Source organism: Caenorhabditis remanei, chromosome X (genome assembly GCF_010183535.1).
Source record: "Caenorhabditis remanei strain PX506 chromosome X, whole genome shotgun sequence".
Classification (NCBI taxonomy): Eukaryota; Metazoa; Nematoda; class Chromadorea; order Rhabditida; family Rhabditidae; genus Caenorhabditis; species Caenorhabditis remanei.
In genome coordinates, this window is record NC_071333.1 from 6,465,552 (window position 1) to 6,482,097 (window position 16,546).

The 16,546-nt window shown below is 38.7% G+C and overlaps 4 protein-coding genes across 4 annotated transcripts; 2 read left to right on the top strand and 2 right to left on the bottom strand.

The window, feature by feature from the left end:
* Positions 1-1,658: 1,658 nt before the first annotated feature.
* GCK72_023228 (uncharacterized protein) lies at positions 1,659-2,583 on the top strand (the record flags this gene model as incomplete). The annotated part of the gene is made up of 4 exons (XM_003106581.2): positions 1,659-1,811; positions 1,861-1,949; positions 1,995-2,221; positions 2,273-2,583. 4 exons carry the CDS (start codon positions 1,659-1,661, stop codon positions 2,581-2,583), a joined length of 780 nt encoding a protein of 259 aa, XP_003106629.2.
* A 2,852-nt stretch (positions 2,584-5,435) lies between these two features.
* GCK72_023229 (uncharacterized protein) lies at positions 5,436-7,523 on the bottom strand (the record flags this gene model as incomplete). The annotated part of the gene is made up of 8 exons (XM_003106615.2): positions 5,436-5,561; positions 5,614-5,853; positions 6,229-6,340; positions 6,408-6,580; positions 6,708-6,892; positions 6,961-7,058; positions 7,125-7,360; positions 7,425-7,523. The coding sequence occupies 8 exons, from the start codon at positions 7,521-7,523 to the stop codon at positions 5,436-5,438; spliced, it is 1,269 nt and encodes a 422-aa protein (XP_003106663.1).
* Positions 7,524-10,057: 2,534 nt separating this feature from the next.
* On the top strand, positions 10,058-12,982 carry GCK72_023230 (uncharacterized protein; the record flags this gene model as incomplete). The annotated part of the gene is made up of 10 exons (XM_053735295.1): positions 10,058-10,240; positions 10,555-10,684; positions 10,735-10,970; positions 11,022-11,350; positions 11,401-11,548; positions 11,599-11,804; positions 11,852-12,098; positions 12,150-12,308; positions 12,356-12,724; positions 12,776-12,982. The coding sequence occupies 10 exons, from the start codon at positions 10,058-10,060 to the stop codon at positions 12,980-12,982; spliced, it is 2,214 nt and encodes a 737-aa protein (XP_053578861.1).
* Positions 12,983-13,118: 136 nt separating this feature from the next.
* GCK72_023231 (uncharacterized protein) lies at positions 13,119-15,066 on the bottom strand (the record flags this gene model as incomplete). The annotated part of the gene is made up of 10 exons (XM_053735296.1): positions 13,119-13,225; positions 13,270-13,423; positions 13,469-13,678; positions 13,724-13,830; positions 14,022-14,085; positions 14,129-14,303; positions 14,350-14,543; positions 14,598-14,800; positions 14,849-14,939; positions 14,986-15,066. The coding sequence occupies 10 exons, from the start codon at positions 15,064-15,066 to the stop codon at positions 13,119-13,121; spliced, it is 1,386 nt and encodes a 461-aa protein (XP_053578862.1).
* Between the last annotated feature and the right edge of the window lie 1,480 nt (positions 15,067-16,546).

The window sequence follows — 16,546 nt, forward strand, 5'->3', positions numbered from 1 at the left end:
AATTAAGCTGTCGACATAAAAAAAGAAGATTGGACGGCAGTGTGCAGCTACAGTAGGAAGGCAGTGGTTTGTACTTGTATCATGTGGTCTCTATGTTCCGGACTCACGTAATTTCTATTGTATCCCATACATACTACTGAACAAAAATTGTTTGTGTACAAATACAGAGGACACATTATTTTGCCTTTCCAAAAATTGGTATCTTCGTGGACGAAGAAAAAGAGAACCCACCAATTTCGGTGTAAAATAAAATCCATGCTCAACAATTATCTATGGACCAGTTGTTGTAACAAGAACCCATTCATCTTCACATCAATCTATCTCCGGACGAATCGAAATGTTGGGGAGCAGAAACAAAATCTTTTCTTTTCAGAATTTCAGTCGCAGTGTGAACTATGTAAACTTTCTATTCATTCCCAACACATTGGGAAAATCATCATATTTGCAAGTGTATTGTTCTTTAGAGGACTTTCTCACACTTGGTCGTTGTTCCATACAATACATATATTTGGAGTTTTTCATCTATATTTCAAAAGGAGCCACGTGTACTGACACTCGGTAAGCAGAATTCTTGAAAGTTTCGGAAAAAATATACAAATACAGTTCAATCAGAACATTTCAGTTCTATGTGGGCGGCAATAAATTTTTCATATTCGCAGGAAGCAAGACATATTGTGTTTCATGCGAGATTATTTCTTTGTGTCTTTCAGAACGTTTGTATAACTTACAGAAAAGTCACCTTACTCGAGTTTCTTTGTAAAACTATAGTGTATCGTGAGGTTACTGTAATCCGAAGCCCTTACTTGACTCTAGTCTAGTGTCTACTCAATATTTCGAAACTCGGACCAACATATGTGTAGACTGTTCACTGATCTCCAAATTTCTCCACTGAGCTCATTGAACATTGAACTACACCCTGTACCAGCCATGTGACTGATACATGTCTCTGCTGAACAGATGTTGCTGAGCCTATATAAGATGTTCTCCATTTCCCTATATGCTATTCATAAAATTTCTGTTTTTCTCGAGATTATCGAATATGATTGAAAACCATCATGAACTGTTTTCCCGTTAATTTGATATAACTATCACCAAAAAGAGAAGCACATGTGATATTGTATCACTCGTTTCATAATTTTATGGAACAGCTGGTTGTCTAAAATTTTGTGACTTGAAGTTTTGACGCCGAAATGTTTCTATCACTAGTCTCCCACTGACTAGGAAAGAGTATTTTAAAAAGTTAGAGTGCTCGAGTTTTTTGTCTTCGGTACTAAGAATCAAGAAGCTAACCTTTCCTCCACTCTTCCTTTTTCAATTTACAAATGAAATTCTTCTAGCTCTTCTACGTCAACATTTGAGTGCTCACGGTATAAGGTTCACATTAACACCACTCTCCCTCTACGTCTGTCCAACAAAGACGATTGAGAGGTCTTACTGATAGCGAGTGGTGGCCTCTATTTTATATTTGATAGCCATTTTTTCGCTCAATTATTCAGCTAATTTAAATTTTAAATCTGCTAGAGAGGGTCGTGGATGGCACGTATCAATATAACCAATAAATAAAATCTTTTCTTTATGGTTTTTCGGAGAATGAACTCAAAATAGTTTTCCCGTTATTAATAATTTTCTTGGAATTTAGTTCATTCAAACTGTTTCAGATGGCATACGAAAAAGTCGCCGGACGTGCTGAAATCATCAGTGTCCATGAAGGACACCTGCTGAAGACAACCACAAAAGAGGAGGTGGACAGTTATTTAAGGATGTCGGAGTCATTGGCCAATGTGGCACCGAGGTGCTGCTACATCATCACCGTAAGCTTTTGACTTTGAAAAAACGTTTGAAAAACTATAAAAATTCCAGAACGGGAAGTTGGTCGAGATGAAAAAATGCATGGTGTGCATCCAGAACTCTTCAAAGATCTCTCAGTTGATGACATCTCACTCCAACGGGTATGTCTTTCATAGTTCGACATAAAAAATAGCCCAACATTTCAGAGAATTCCTAATTCTAAAAGATGAAGGATATGAAATGGTCAATCCACGCATTATGGATCTGAAACTGGGAACACGAACTCACAGTGATTACATCCCCAAAGAAAAAAAAGAAAATCACATACGAAAGTGTAAGGCCACCACTTCTGAAAAACTAGGCCTCCGTCTCAGTGGAGCTGCTTTTGTCGGAAGTGGAGACTCCTTTGCAACGAAGTGGGACAAAGCTTTCGGTAAGCTCACTTAAAATCAGGAAAATCAAATCCAAGATGACATTATTTCAGGAAAGTCTCTCAAATCAGACCAATTCTTCAAAGCCATGAAGAACTTCTTTGACGTTGATGAACGTCAGAAAACTGAAGTTCTTCGTCAACTTCTGAAAATTAGAGTTGTACTAGAGGACAGTACATCTCATCGTTTCTTTGGAAGCTCACTGCTGATTCTGATTGATGACGAAGGGCAGGAGACTGTCAAAGTCAAGCTGATTGACTTCGCCAGTATGGCTCGCTCGGAGACCGGTCAGCAACAATACGACGGCGTCGATAATGGAGCAATTCTGGGTGTCAACACCCTCATCAAGTTTCTCACTAAATAAACCCATACATATACTTTCTCATGTCATTCATAATTCTTGATTTCGGTTCTTAATAATGCATAAATTCCTTGAAAACTTGTTGTATAATACTCAGAAAATAAATTATGAATAACTGTAACTGACTACAATTTTGAATGGTTTCACCTTATCACACTCCTATCGGAGCCTCTCCAGAAGCACGAGTCTGATATGATAGAAAACAAATTTCTTTTTTTCTCAGCAAGGAATTCTACCTTAATGATACTCTTCTTCCTCCAATATTATGCTACTCTTGTCGGAATCACAATCTTTACCCATTCTGATAGGCTAGACACCAGAGAAAACCTCATCTCCCTTAAATTGCCTACCTTTTTCTTGTCCTGCGCGTCTCTCTCCTTTTCTAGTCACCTAAGATCATACACTTGACCGCTGTCCTGTTTTCTCGTCTCTTGATGTCTCAGGAATCCGACGGTATTTTGTTCTTATCGTGTTTGATGATACTGCAAAAACATATGCAGTCTTATAGTAGATACATATTAAAAGAAGAATTATGAACGATAAGGAGCGGCGGAGAAGTGAAAAAATAAAAAGGAAAGGGAATGCGAAAGTAGAATTGAAACGGAAAGGATGGGGAAAAGAGAAGTCTGCGAATGGTTTTTTTTTCGAGGGTTATCATATTGAGAACAAAAGATTGATAATGGCAAGTACCGTAACCCGATGACAAATGACAGGTCATTAATTTATTTTTCTTCGGTTCATTCCTATAATGAGAAATTTTTTTTTTAACTATTCAATTTTTTTTTCCGGATATTAATCAAACAGGCTTCTGCTCCTGCAAAGATCCTAAGCAATCTAGCAACGTGTCGAGGCTCTCCCTCCAACTAAAATCAAACCGAATACGATGAGATGAAAAAGTGCTCCCCGAGTACGGGACCCCCGACGCTCCTTCTTTCATTTCCATTTAGCTTCCTTTTTTCTGCAAAAGAACGGCCTTCAGAATTCTTCTTCATCTCCTTCTGCTCCTTCTTTGGTCTTACTTTTTTGCTTCCTTCTTTGCATTTGGCCCATCTCATTCTCATTTTCATTTTCCTTCTGCTTTCTTGCCTTTCAAAGTGTGAACGACGGAGCAGAGTCCTCCTGGCGGAGGTCCTTTTCTCTCGATTCCCCGCGCCACGACCAGATTGATGTCTTTCACAGGCTCCGTCTCTTCAGCGCGCCACACTTCATCACCACCCATCTTTTCCTCCGGTCGTTTTTGGTAGTGTCGGCGGTGCGAGTAGTGTGAATGAAAGAGAGGAGGAAAAAAATGTGCTCGCCAAGGACAACCGGCACAGGGGACGAGCAAAGTGCTTTTTTATGAACATCTTCGGGGGTGAGGAGAGGAATAGGACAACACAAAAGAATGTTGGTTTTTTTTTATTTTTTCTGTTCGCAAAAACCGGGGAACGAAACCGAGTAAGAATTGGAATTACAAATTAGTACATTTGGTAAAGAAAAAAGAAAAGAGGATTGGACACCAGGAAGCAAACACTAAATTCGACAGACAAAAACCTACAAATTCGCGTGTGGGGAGTACAAGGGGGTGAATTAGGTGTCTAGAAGACTATATGATGTCAATTAGCTTATGTGCCAAATATCATCGAAATAGAATGAGAAATATAAAGTCAGGGAAAAAGACGGGGGTTGACTTAAACTTACTGAATATCAATGTTGCTCTACAAACTTTTTCTTCTCACCCAACTCGCAACCGTGAGAAAGTACATGTAAAACAACATGCCGCTCTCACGGTGTTGACGTTGATAAATCAAAAATTAAGTTTTTTCGGACTACTGTAGTGTCAAAATTGATAACTTACGATGCATAATATTCAAACTTTCAAATAAATTCACTTTTTCAACTTATTGCCAACAACCACGTTTGCAGAGCGCTTATCAGCACTCCATAATTATTCTGTCTCTCTGAAAAACTTGCAGCAACTTACGAATTTTCGAAAAGAATAAGAAAACACACTCCCCAAAACGAGAGGTTATGTCCCGCGTCGAATTAAAAGTAGTGAGAGAGAAATTATAAAGCTAATCAGTCTACGGTTAGAATGCCCTCCACTGCCACACCATATCAGTAGTCGAGAAAAGGAGGCAGACGCGAATCGCGAGATTATGAACAAAGTAACGTTTTTTCGTCGTCCACAAAAAAGAAGTTCGAATGATCGATAACAGTGCGTCGGTATAGTCGAATTCACTCTCTAAGCGGGGCAACGAAAGCGTAATGATTTGTGGGAGTGTAATAGGTTTTCAAATTGTCACTATATGTTCAGTGATGAGGGGGGTAAGAATACTTTTGGCGCCGCCGGAGAAGAGCAGGTACAAAGTGCAATCAAATAATTTTTGCGTACCTGCACTTTTAAAGTTCTGACTGGACATTCGTATAATAGACACTGATTACGAACACATTTTTTGGTGTATAGCGGAAGGTGTTGAACAGAAGAAGAGAAGATTTGTGTCTCTATGGCTACATTTTTCTTCGTGATGTTTTCACATTCTTTTATTCACAATTTTCAAATAAATTTTGGAAGAAAAAGGAAAAGAGGCTAAGATAGAAGGTTAATAATGACTACAATGATTGGGGATGAATGACTTAGCATAATATATCACAATTTGTGTCTCAAAGTCAAGAAGAACTGAGAACTGAGCTCTAGCAATTGAAAACATCATATGCCTAGATGTGGGAAAGAAAAATCCTATGGCGAGGCAAGAACTCCAAATGGGAAAAGAATGTTGACGTGATATTATACAAACAGGAACATTTTTGGGGAGTGAAGTGGGAGAAAAGAAACGTGTAATACAATAGAAAATGAGAAAATCGAAAAGAAGATTTTAATGGTGTGGTGGGTGCTTGGAGTAGCTGTTCTGGTTGCTAGGAAGCGCCGAGCCCGACGCGCTGCTCGAGTTGGATTCCTGCTCAAAGTTAGCCGCATTGGTGAGAAGGATCTCTCGGAGCTCCTGAAATGTACTTCATTGAAAAAAGTTCTCAAATATTCAGTCAATGACAAACCTTATCATTCATATCTCCTGTATGATGACGAGCCCAGTGTTTCTTCGGAGGAGTGACGCTTCTCAAGTGACTTCCTGGCTGAACCACCATAAAGTTGATGACGTCGGACAATGAGATCACTCCTTCAATCCCTCCCTGTTCGTTGACGGCACACAGACGATGGACATTGTGGTCGACGAGAACGTTGACTGCTTTCCAGAAACTTTCAGTGTCGCGGACGGAGACAACTCGCTCGTCGTTCTGAAAATAAGAAAAAAGATAGTCATCAGTATATTCTAATAATCATTCTAACGAATGTTTTTGCAAAATTCCATAATCACCACTGTGTAGCGAAACACTGGCAGCATTTTCCACCCAAAATACATTTTCTGCGTAATCACTTTGCTATAATTCGATAATCTAATAAAAATTCACTACCTCAAACCGTTTTGTATCTTTCGAAGAGATGTACGATCTTTGATATTTATCTTCTTTTTCCCTACTTCCAACCCAGAAAACCATTTCCCCCGGAATCACTGATAACTTTCTCGAACTGGTTTCAGTGTAACACCCGAATCAACTTTCCATTGATGCATGGAATTGATTTCCTGACGGTTACACTCTCCTCGCACTCACTTTCATCGGTCCTCCTTGAGATTTGAACGCCAAAGCCTCTTTGACGGTGATATCAAGACGGTTTTCAAGGGCGATTCCAACAGCGTCAAATCGGGAGTACATGTCGACAACCCTGAAAGTAACAAAACATACAGTTTGAAAAATTCAGTAAGGTCATTCGCGATTGGAATCAGACGTACTTGAAAGTCTCTCTCTCCACCACGGGGAGTCCGGAAACGCCTTTGTTGAGCAGAATATCCAAGCAATCGACAAGTTGAGTGTCTGGGAAGACAACACGGATTCCACTCCATGTTCCTATTCCAAGCTCCTTTGGCGATTTGTGAAGATACTCGAGTGGTGCCAAGTGTTTTCCCTAAATTAAAATACATGTCCTGAGATATTTCGGGATTTGGTTAATCTTCAGAGCTAACACAACGCATGGATGCTCTATTGCTTCATTAGTAGCTATTTACGTCATTTCCTCTCTTAAATATACTTACATAGAGCCACAAAAACTTGAGAATCCGTTTGTGAGTCAGAATGAAAAGAGCGGAACCATCATGAGTGTCGATAACTGGAATACGATGAACACGGTTTTCAGCCAAAATGCAGGCGGCATCAAGAAGACTGCTACTGGCGTCGACGGAGACGAGCGGTCGGAGATTTCCATCTTTCTTGATAAGTTCTGAAAACAAATCCACATATTTGGATTCTGCAGTAAAATTTTCAGATATCTGACGGCTAATGACTAACCGCGATACTGGCGAATATTCATATTTCCAATCTCCTCGTTAGCAATTTGAGTCATGTCAAGCTCTGTTGGCTCTTTCTCACCAACTTTGGCTCTTTCTCTGAAAAATATTCACTAATGACATCGGTTTAACCAAGGAATAAACTTCTGCAAGAATAAAACCAACCTATAAATCTTGAGCATCACTTTAATGAAATCAGTGACACTGAGAATTCCATCGAGTTTTCCTCCCGATTCTGGATCCGAGAGGAGCACGTGACGTGTGCTTTGAGCAAGGAGTCCATTGAAGGCCTTGTGCATCAAGAGCCCTTGATCGAAGACGACCATCTTGGAGCTAGAAGGCATTGCTTCGTAGCATTGGTTGATCCAGAGAAGGCGAGCGAACGCTTCTTTGTCATTAGGCTGAAACAACTTCAGTTTGAATATGACTCATTTTGCCTTTGAATCACAAAGAAAAAACACGTACCGTTTTTGGAAGAACCTCATCCGACTCGGTCATTGTCGTCGATTTTGAGGCAGTCATGTGACTGATTCTCTGGTGGTGAATGTCTTTGAATGAGGACATCTCTTCACACGAAACCCTGAAAAAGAAGAGAAAGATTATTTCGAAATTTCCAAAAAAGAAGACGACAAAAAAGAAAGATAATTGTGCTATCGGTTAGAAAGCGGAAACATTGGGAGGACTGAGAAAGAAGGAATGGGAAGGAGAAGGAGAGATATCAAACACTGAAAGACTGGAGCACAATGAGCAAGAAGTTAAGCGGCGCGAAATGAAAATATACATATTTTGGCTTCTCAGGTCAGGCGTTGTCGATGTCGACGTTTGTTTCCCTAGTGGCCACGCTGGGAGTTGTGATAACAATCTCGTTGAGTGCCCTATTTATTTTGTTATCTCAAACTGGTACAATTGAAATGAAACATTTTGTGTGTCGCCTGATGGTTTCCCGAACATGAATCAAATCATTCATGTGGGGCTAGCACACAATTAGATGTATAGATACAGAGAACATAGCATTGATTGATAAGAATGAGACCAACGGCAACTTTCGTTCGAGACTAACCAAAAAATGCCGGTACCCCAAATACGTGCTGCTCACCGATACACTCAAAGACTCTCTTCTTTCCAGCAAAAAAAGAAAACGTGACGCGTGCTTGTGTAAGCACATGGAAATTAGATTTAGGGGCAAGCGGAAAAAAAGGCGGAAACACGAAAAGGAATGAGAAGCGTTTAGTATGGCAACAAAAGTGCAGATTTTCCAAAAAAGAACAGAAAGAAAAACTAAAAATTGTATTCAGAATACCCCACGAGACATAAAACTCTAATACATGCAAAGTGAGAAAAGATTGGCTCGTTTCTTGTCTCTCTGGAGGATTAAAATAAAAACGTTTTAGGGAAGATAGAAAAAAGAAGGATTGCTTTTCAGAATGATGAATTTTTTGGAAGAAACACACCAAAACGTTGTGCTTCTTTTTTCTTCCCCACTGTTCTGTTCTCTAGACTTTGTACATCGTAATCTATTTATATTTGCTCCTTTCCGCCGCCTGAGAAACTGATCAAGCTACCGAAAGAGAGCTTGCCGAGTGATTAGAGATGAAAAGAAAGAACGTGGTAAGCCTGTCTACTGTCTAGAAGAAAACCTATTGACTGTGTAACATAATACCAAAAGATAGGTCTGACCTATCTCGACAATGGTGAGAGGTACAAAAATCGTGTGATCTCTCTTTTTCGTCTTTCTCTGTATGATTTTATTTTGCATAATAACGACTGTATTATACTAGAAAAGGACGTAGTGACTTTTAGTTTTCGATTCACGGAGAGAGAAGGAAATTCGACGCCGTCGACAATCTCTCAACAGTCTGATGGACCGAGGTGGAAGAAGACGCGCGGTTAACACGTGGGAATTGAATATATGTCTATGTATAGAATCAGGTTTTACAATTATGTTAGCAAAGAATGACGAGAGACCGAAGACGAAATCAAAGAATTCGTCTTTGAAGATTTCCGAAAAATCGCATCGTCCTAATCTAATCAACAGTCTTTCCTGAACTTGTCATTTTAATTACAACTTTTTTTGAAAAACGAACACAATTTTCATGCATGAATGCTTTCGTATTGGATGTTCGTATTATTTTTGATAGAGCGGCTTCTCTTCAGATGAAGAGAAAAACAAAAATAGAAAGAACTGCAACTGAATTACTCGGAAAATATGTGACGGAAAACAAGAAAAAAGAAAAACGTGCACAATAAGGGTACTTGTTATCCTAGTATTCTTTTTTTGGTGCACGTTTTCTATTTTTTTTTATGCAACGGAACAAAAAGGGTCTGGAAAGGAACCCGCACTTTAGTGGATCAGAAAAACATGCTATTCTTGCAGTTTTTGCACGTTTTATTTTGTTGTCTAGTTGACAGTAAGAATACATATTTTACAACAAATTGCTGCAATAGATAAACATTTTCAGTTTCCTCGACGCTCAATATTTAAGCATCTGTTCAATTACCTTTAATGGCTATAAAATATAAATCCTTCTTTTTTGGATACTATCCGTACGAATCCTATGAGAAATTTTTGATTTCTATTCTATACCGAGAGACAACAAAAGGCCAAGAAACACAAAGAAATAAATTAATGGACAACGAGGAAGATGCGAGAAGGTGAAGATGGAGATGACGACACACAACACAATGCAGTAGGACAAGGCGGTAGGAAGAGACGGTGTGGGGCACAGAGAGACGGAGAGAACAGCGGAGAACACACACACTCAACACACAGCAGGAGGATGACCTCAGTCGGCCAAACGACACTCCGTTTTCTCAGTTGCATTATGTTTAACTGTGACGTTTTTAGTGGGAAACTTTTGTTTTTGTGGCCTGTTTTTTGTGTACCACTAAATATTTTTTGATTCAAAAATTAAAATTTTACAAGCTTCAGGCAAAGTTTTGCGCCAAAAATCAAAACTATCCATTGAGAAATCGATTTTTACCAGGGACTTTCCTTTTATTTGAACACCGATGGCAAATAAATTGTCTACCCCGTTTTCCTCTCATTAATTGGCGTTTATTCAACCTTTTTGATTCATTATTACAGACCCGGCCCAAAAATGGATCTCTATCCGATGAATTTGTCTGATGAGGAGATTGACGTTCTGCATTCCGATGAAGAAGAATTGATGCATGCTACAGAAGGCGATGAACAATATATGCATGCAGAAAATGTGTACATGGATGAAGAGGGAGCGTACATCTATGAGGACGAAATCCAATATCGATATGAGGACGAAGAAGTAAGCGTAACATTCAAAAACCCCTTCTCAACTGACAAATAATTTTGATAAGTAGTACTTGTCGGCTGGTGTCACTGGCAAAAGCACAGCGAGAGAACATCATAAACGTCACAGTTTGGAAAACGCGGTGTTTGCCGATTATTTATGACTGGATAATGTTTAACAAAATTCCTGGAACCACGAACTTCCCATTTAAGCGTATTCGTCTGTTTCAGTACGTTCAAGCTAAATTTTCCCAATTTTATGCGTCGAAGTAGATGAATTGAACTCCATGATTACTTAATGCCATCAAATTCTAAAACGCATAATTTCAGACATATGACAACAATCCAGACTACAATTCTCAAGAAAACCCCGAATTCATTGATGAACATTACCTCAATACTGACATCGTCTACGTTGAGCAAAAGAAAGCTGAAGAAAACTATCATTTGCTTGAAAATCGTATGTTGTGGAAAGTCGACTTTTAAAACAAAGCATTCCGTTCATTTCAGCTGACATTATTGAGTTACACTCTCAAGATGATCGACTTAAAAAGTTCCCTGAGATGAACATTCTTCCCGCATTTCATCGATTGATGAAATTTGAAAAAAATGGAAAACCAATTAGAAAGGATCCGCCAAAACATAGAAAGCGTCTGAACGCAAAAGAATCAACTGTTAATGCGCTGTTAGTGGCAAATAAAATATATCCTGGAACAGGAGTGGAAAGACGAGCACCTGAACCATTTGTGAGTAAAATTAATATATTATTCATTAAAATGACTTCATTTCTTTTCCAGGTTCCCCTCATCAATAAAAAATTAAAAAGCGATTCTGCACTATCCAAAAAATTCAAAGTGAAAATGACGCCGGCAATGAAAAAGTTGTATCGGCCGAAACCCAGATTGTTTCCGGAACCTCGGGACGCTTACCTCATTCCAACGGATGAAATGACACCACTCCCGGATCGATATTTCCAAAAACGTCTCACGTTAACTGCTGAACAAGTTGGATTCAATTCGGACTGTGTCGCGTGTGAAACGTGTAATTTCGTTTGGAGACAAAAAGCGTTACATGAATCACACAAAAGCAAACACGACCCCAATGAAGAGCCAAAAGACATCATGAGGTTTGAAACAGCAATTAGGAATTTATTAATAATCATTTCACAATTTTCAGCAAGAATGTAGGTCTGCTTTGCCCAATGCCTCATTGTATGACTCGTTGTGACTCAATTGCAACTGTTGTCAAACACATGAAAACAATTCATAACATCCTCGATATCGCATTCGAACGAATTATTTTCAAAAACTTCATCGAATTCAAGGTAAGACGAGCTTTTTAGAAATGTGTTGAGTTTAAAAATACATTTTATAGTTGTGGAAAACTGAACTCGAGCGTCTCACCATGTCCAAGTTTTCTCGGTCCTCCGGAAAGCAGAACGTCTTCAGCAAGTCAACTTACTATCAATGTCGACTATCTGGCAAAAGGAACTGTGGTTCGATCAACACAAGAAAAAGGGACAGTAAGAAGATTGGGAGAACTTGCACAGCATTTTTCCAAATTCGGGAGAACGATGATGGGTTAGTTGAAGAGCTTAGAGCGGAAACCACTCAACATCAAATTTCAGAACTGTCCTTCTCCGTGGTTGCACAAAACATTCTGGCCACGGACGTGATATTCAAGCACTTCCGATCACTGAAGACATCAAAATGGAGATAGCCCATAAACTGATTGAAGGCATGGACGAAGTGCAAATAGTGGAGCAAATGCGTGAAGAATCTGATCCATCGGACCGAAGATACTACTTGCAAAATTATGAAGTTCGAAATGTATTCAACAAGATTGACAGCTATAAGCTTGAATTCAAGAGAAGGGTTAGTTTTCGGAAATGTCTAAACTCATTTTTATAATTTCTTCTTTTCCAGATGACAAGTGGAGAAAAAATTCCAAATCTTGGGGAGACGTATAGAAGTCCGGACGACCGTCACGGTGTTCTCTTCCCAGTTATCAAGGCAAAATTGGCACGAAGCAAGTATCCGGTTACTGCCAATCCGGAAGAAATTGCTTTGGCAGAAGCTTTAGAGGTTTGTTCTGAAAATAATATATTACGACTAAATTTTGAATATTTCAGGTTCAATCAGGCGATTTTCCTCAGGGAATTCTCATTGAAGAACCAAATGCTGTTTTCGAACCTCTGGAAGACGAAATGCAATCGGGTGTTGATGAATCCATGAGTTCAGAACCCTTGGATTCAGAACCCTTGGCTCCAGATGACGTTATTAAAGAAACATTGCTTCCCGAGGAGCCCAATCCAGTTGTAAAACCGAAGAGAAGCAAGAGGTCACTTCAAAAATTACTTAACACGGAGGGAGTCGGGAAAAGAGAGGAAGTGAACGTTGAGACAAACGTTAAAACACAGTCAGCACCAGTAACTTCCGAAGCAAGAACGAAAAGAGTCAGCCCAATTGGTAGAAATACTGCTAGAAAGCAAGCGGCGAAGGTGAGTAGTGTCTTGGATGTTGAAACAATGAAATAAAACCAAAATTTTCAGAGAAGAAAGATCGAGCAGGAACCAATTCGATACGAGAGCACTGACACAGAGTACGAAGAAGACACATGTCAAGCAAGTACCTCTAACGTGCTTCCAACTCGTATATCATCCCGGCTTCAGCAAAAAAGAGCAAAGTTGCAGGAAGAGGAAGCAGCGGAGGTACATGAGGAGTTTCCATCTTTGAGTTCCACTGGAGATTCCGTGTGATTCAGTTTTATATGTTATTTTTTATTGTCTTTTGTTTTGCTTTAAAAAAAATTTTATTCGACATTATAATTACTTGTAACTATATTCCATAAGAAATAACTTGAATTGTTTCAATTCTTTGCTTGTTTAAGGTATTTTAGTAGTAGACCAACTTGTTTTTTTGCACTTTTCCGCTTGCTGATTTTGGCATCTCATGTATTATTGAAACTCCACCCCGTAATTGTTTAACAGCAGATAGTTTTTCTGCAAATTTGTATTGTTTTTCGAGGATTTTTCAATAAAAAAACCTTTCATTGTGTGATCCAAATGTTTACGGAACAGCAGTTCGTCTGCACCTTTTTCAAGAACGATAAACGCTTTTGGCAGCTGGCCGCACAATTCGTCTTCAATCCCAACGACTGCAACTTCTGCCACTTTTGGGACTGTCAGGATCACGTTTTCCTGCACAAGATCACTCAGATATTTTTGATTGAAGTGTAAACTTACAATCTCAGTTGGAGAAACTTGGTATCCGTTCAGCTTAATTAAGTCTTTCATTCTATCCACTATATTGAAGAATCCGTCTTTTTCATTTGCAATATCTCCTGTATGTAAGTATCCATCCTCATCCAAATTTGGCGTACCGTTCCGGTAAAACTTCATTATAGCGTCGGATTTCAGTAGCAACTCGGTCTCACCGGTTGAGTGTCTGAGTAACTAAAAAGTGTTCGTAGTTATATTATTACTAGGTATCAAGCATACTTTTGCAACGAATCCAGGCAAAATATGACCACAAGATCCAAGGTGCTCGAAGTTGTCGTCAATTGGTGTAACACAACTAAGAACCACCAGCTCGGTCATTCCATAACCTGAAATACTGTTTTTTTTTACAGAAAGCTTTTTGGTTCACCTTGAATAAAATGTTTGACTTGTGGGAAGATTGCAAGCAATCGTTTACAGCGATCTTTTGTCAGGCCGGATGATCCACAGAGTATGGTTCTGAAAATGTTCTGTTTCTGGAATATTGACAGTCTGTTTGACCTCAGACTTGGGCATCTACCCTGAAGAAGCCCCATTTTTATGAAAATATTTGCAATTGAGGGAACAATGTTGATAGTGTCGATCTGAAAAGGGAAGTATCATTGTATGATCATATTCTGCTGCTACCTGGTATTTCTCCACCAAATCCATCATAATGATTGGGTGAAAATCTGACATTATGACAGTAGTGCACCCCTCGAGAAGACATAATAGCAATGCCCAGAATCCAGAAGCATGATGAAATGGTAGAAATGCCAATGTTTTCATATTACTCTGAGCAAGAAGTTGGTCGAAGAGAAATCTGAAAACAAAGCTAACATTTTCAATTTTACAATGAAACTGTATACTTTTTCAACGAGAAAGTCGAAGCAAGAAAGTTGCGATGAGTCAAAAGACAACATTTTGGCAAGCCAGTAGTTCCACTAGAAAATGGAGCTAGGAGATACGAGTCAATGTCCTTGGTTTCAATGTTCAGATGCTCTATCTCTACGATTGGCTCCATATAAGCCATAATGTCCTCAGGTAGGATTTCTACAGTAACCTGAAATATTTTTATTTTTATTTTCATGCCCACCAAAAAATTTTATTTACATACATTCGACAAAATCCAAGCATTGTCTTTTGCAACAGTTTCATCAGTGAAGAAGAATTTAGATCCACTCTCTGCCATGAAAAATTTCAACTCATTAGCGGTTGATTGAGGACTGATGCCGGAAAGAATCGCCCCAATTTTTGCGCAAGCCAAAAATATTATCGGGTACCAAATTGAGTTTGGCATGCATACTAACACTGTTTGATCTGTAAATTATGCACATTAATTATAAGATTAAACGAAAATCAGCTCACCACTTCCAACCCCTAGTTCTAGTAGCTTGGAGATCATTTTTGAGACCAGATTCGGAATTTTATCAAAAGTTATAACACGATCATTGTGAATCTGAAATATCACCCGTGTTTAGGTGTTCGTTTTTATCATTTCTCACCAGAGCTTCACGTTTCCCAAATTTCAAAACATTTTCAAGGATAAGATCGTGAAACAATACTTCCGGATAGTATTTCGCCATTGTAGAGAAAGAAAATGAAAAAGGAAGAAGAGTTGACTAACAGAGTCGGCTGGGCTGTTTATGGTCTATGCATGTCGTCTGCTTGGTGTATCATCTTGACATTTCAGATTAGCTTCAATTTTTGAAATGTTTTCGAGGTGCGGCACATTTCTATGTGAAATAGATCTGACATGATGGCGGCCACTTTGCGAATACGGTATGGCATAATAGTTGCATACACAAACATTGAAAATGTTTTCAATTGGGGATTCTGGAACACTACATATTGTATACAAGCAGTTCGGAGCTTTGACAATATCAAGCTCTCTGCATCACAAGAACACGTTTATGACTAATTCAAAGCTGTGATGCTTTGAACTTTGCTTTTGCGGGGTAGAGTAATCCGAGTTGACTTTTTCGCACCCATGATTTGTCAATAAAATGAAGAAGCAATTAAGAATGATACCTACTTTACTTTTAAAAATATTTACTTTCCAACTTGAAGAACAAGTTTTTCGAAGTACAGTCGAGTTAGTTAGATATAATAGGTTAAGCTGGAAACGCATGGCTTTTGGTTCTCATATTCAGGGATAGTGAGTACGCCTTTAAAAAAGTAATTCGTTTTAGAAATAAACTGCTTCATTAATCATTCTTAAACTATATTTTAGTTTGAAAACAAACATCATGCAACACTTTGTTATACTGAACGAATACACAAATATTAAACCATAGACTACAAAAAAAGAACAAAAACATTTGTACTCATTGAATCTCTGAAAAGTTTGTGAACTGTGACCTCATGTTGAAAATCTATTTTCAGCATGTTCCAATGCTCTTTGTTCAACCCTCCGTGTACCAGTGTTTATTTGCAGATCATACCACTATGCCTTTTTTTCAATCAAAAGACAAGCTAAAGTAAGACGAGGCAAAAAGTAAGAATGGAAAAAGTGTTCCAAAAATGGTTGCCATCTGTGATGTCAAGCAAACATTAGGCAAGCAACGTTTCTGTACCTCCATGGCGGTTGCCTCTCTCTCTCTCTCTCTTCGTTTCAAGCTCTATGTACACAGTACAAATATATTCCAGTTTTGATTAATTCTCACTTCCCACTAACCCTCCTCCCGAATCTACCGCTACCAACTTACTTGATCTACCAAGTTACTTTACTTGAGTCAATCAAAATTTTCTCTCAAACTGACTGATTTTCCACAAATTTCCTCGTTTCTACCAATATAGTCAGGCTAATGAAAACATTCGGTAGTTTACAAACTAATGAAGAAGTGGTAACAGTACTTTGTGCTTTTTCGGAAAACACTTAACAATACTTTTCACGTTTTTTTTCTCCGCGAACAACTCAAAAGCACTTTTCAAACATTGGTTACTGTATTTGAACATAAAAAGTGTGGTCTAACTTCCGGTCACTTTACTCTGCTTGGGATCCAAAAAGCTTTCAGTATAAAGAACAACAATTGCAGGTCACACCATACATGTACTAACTGAGAA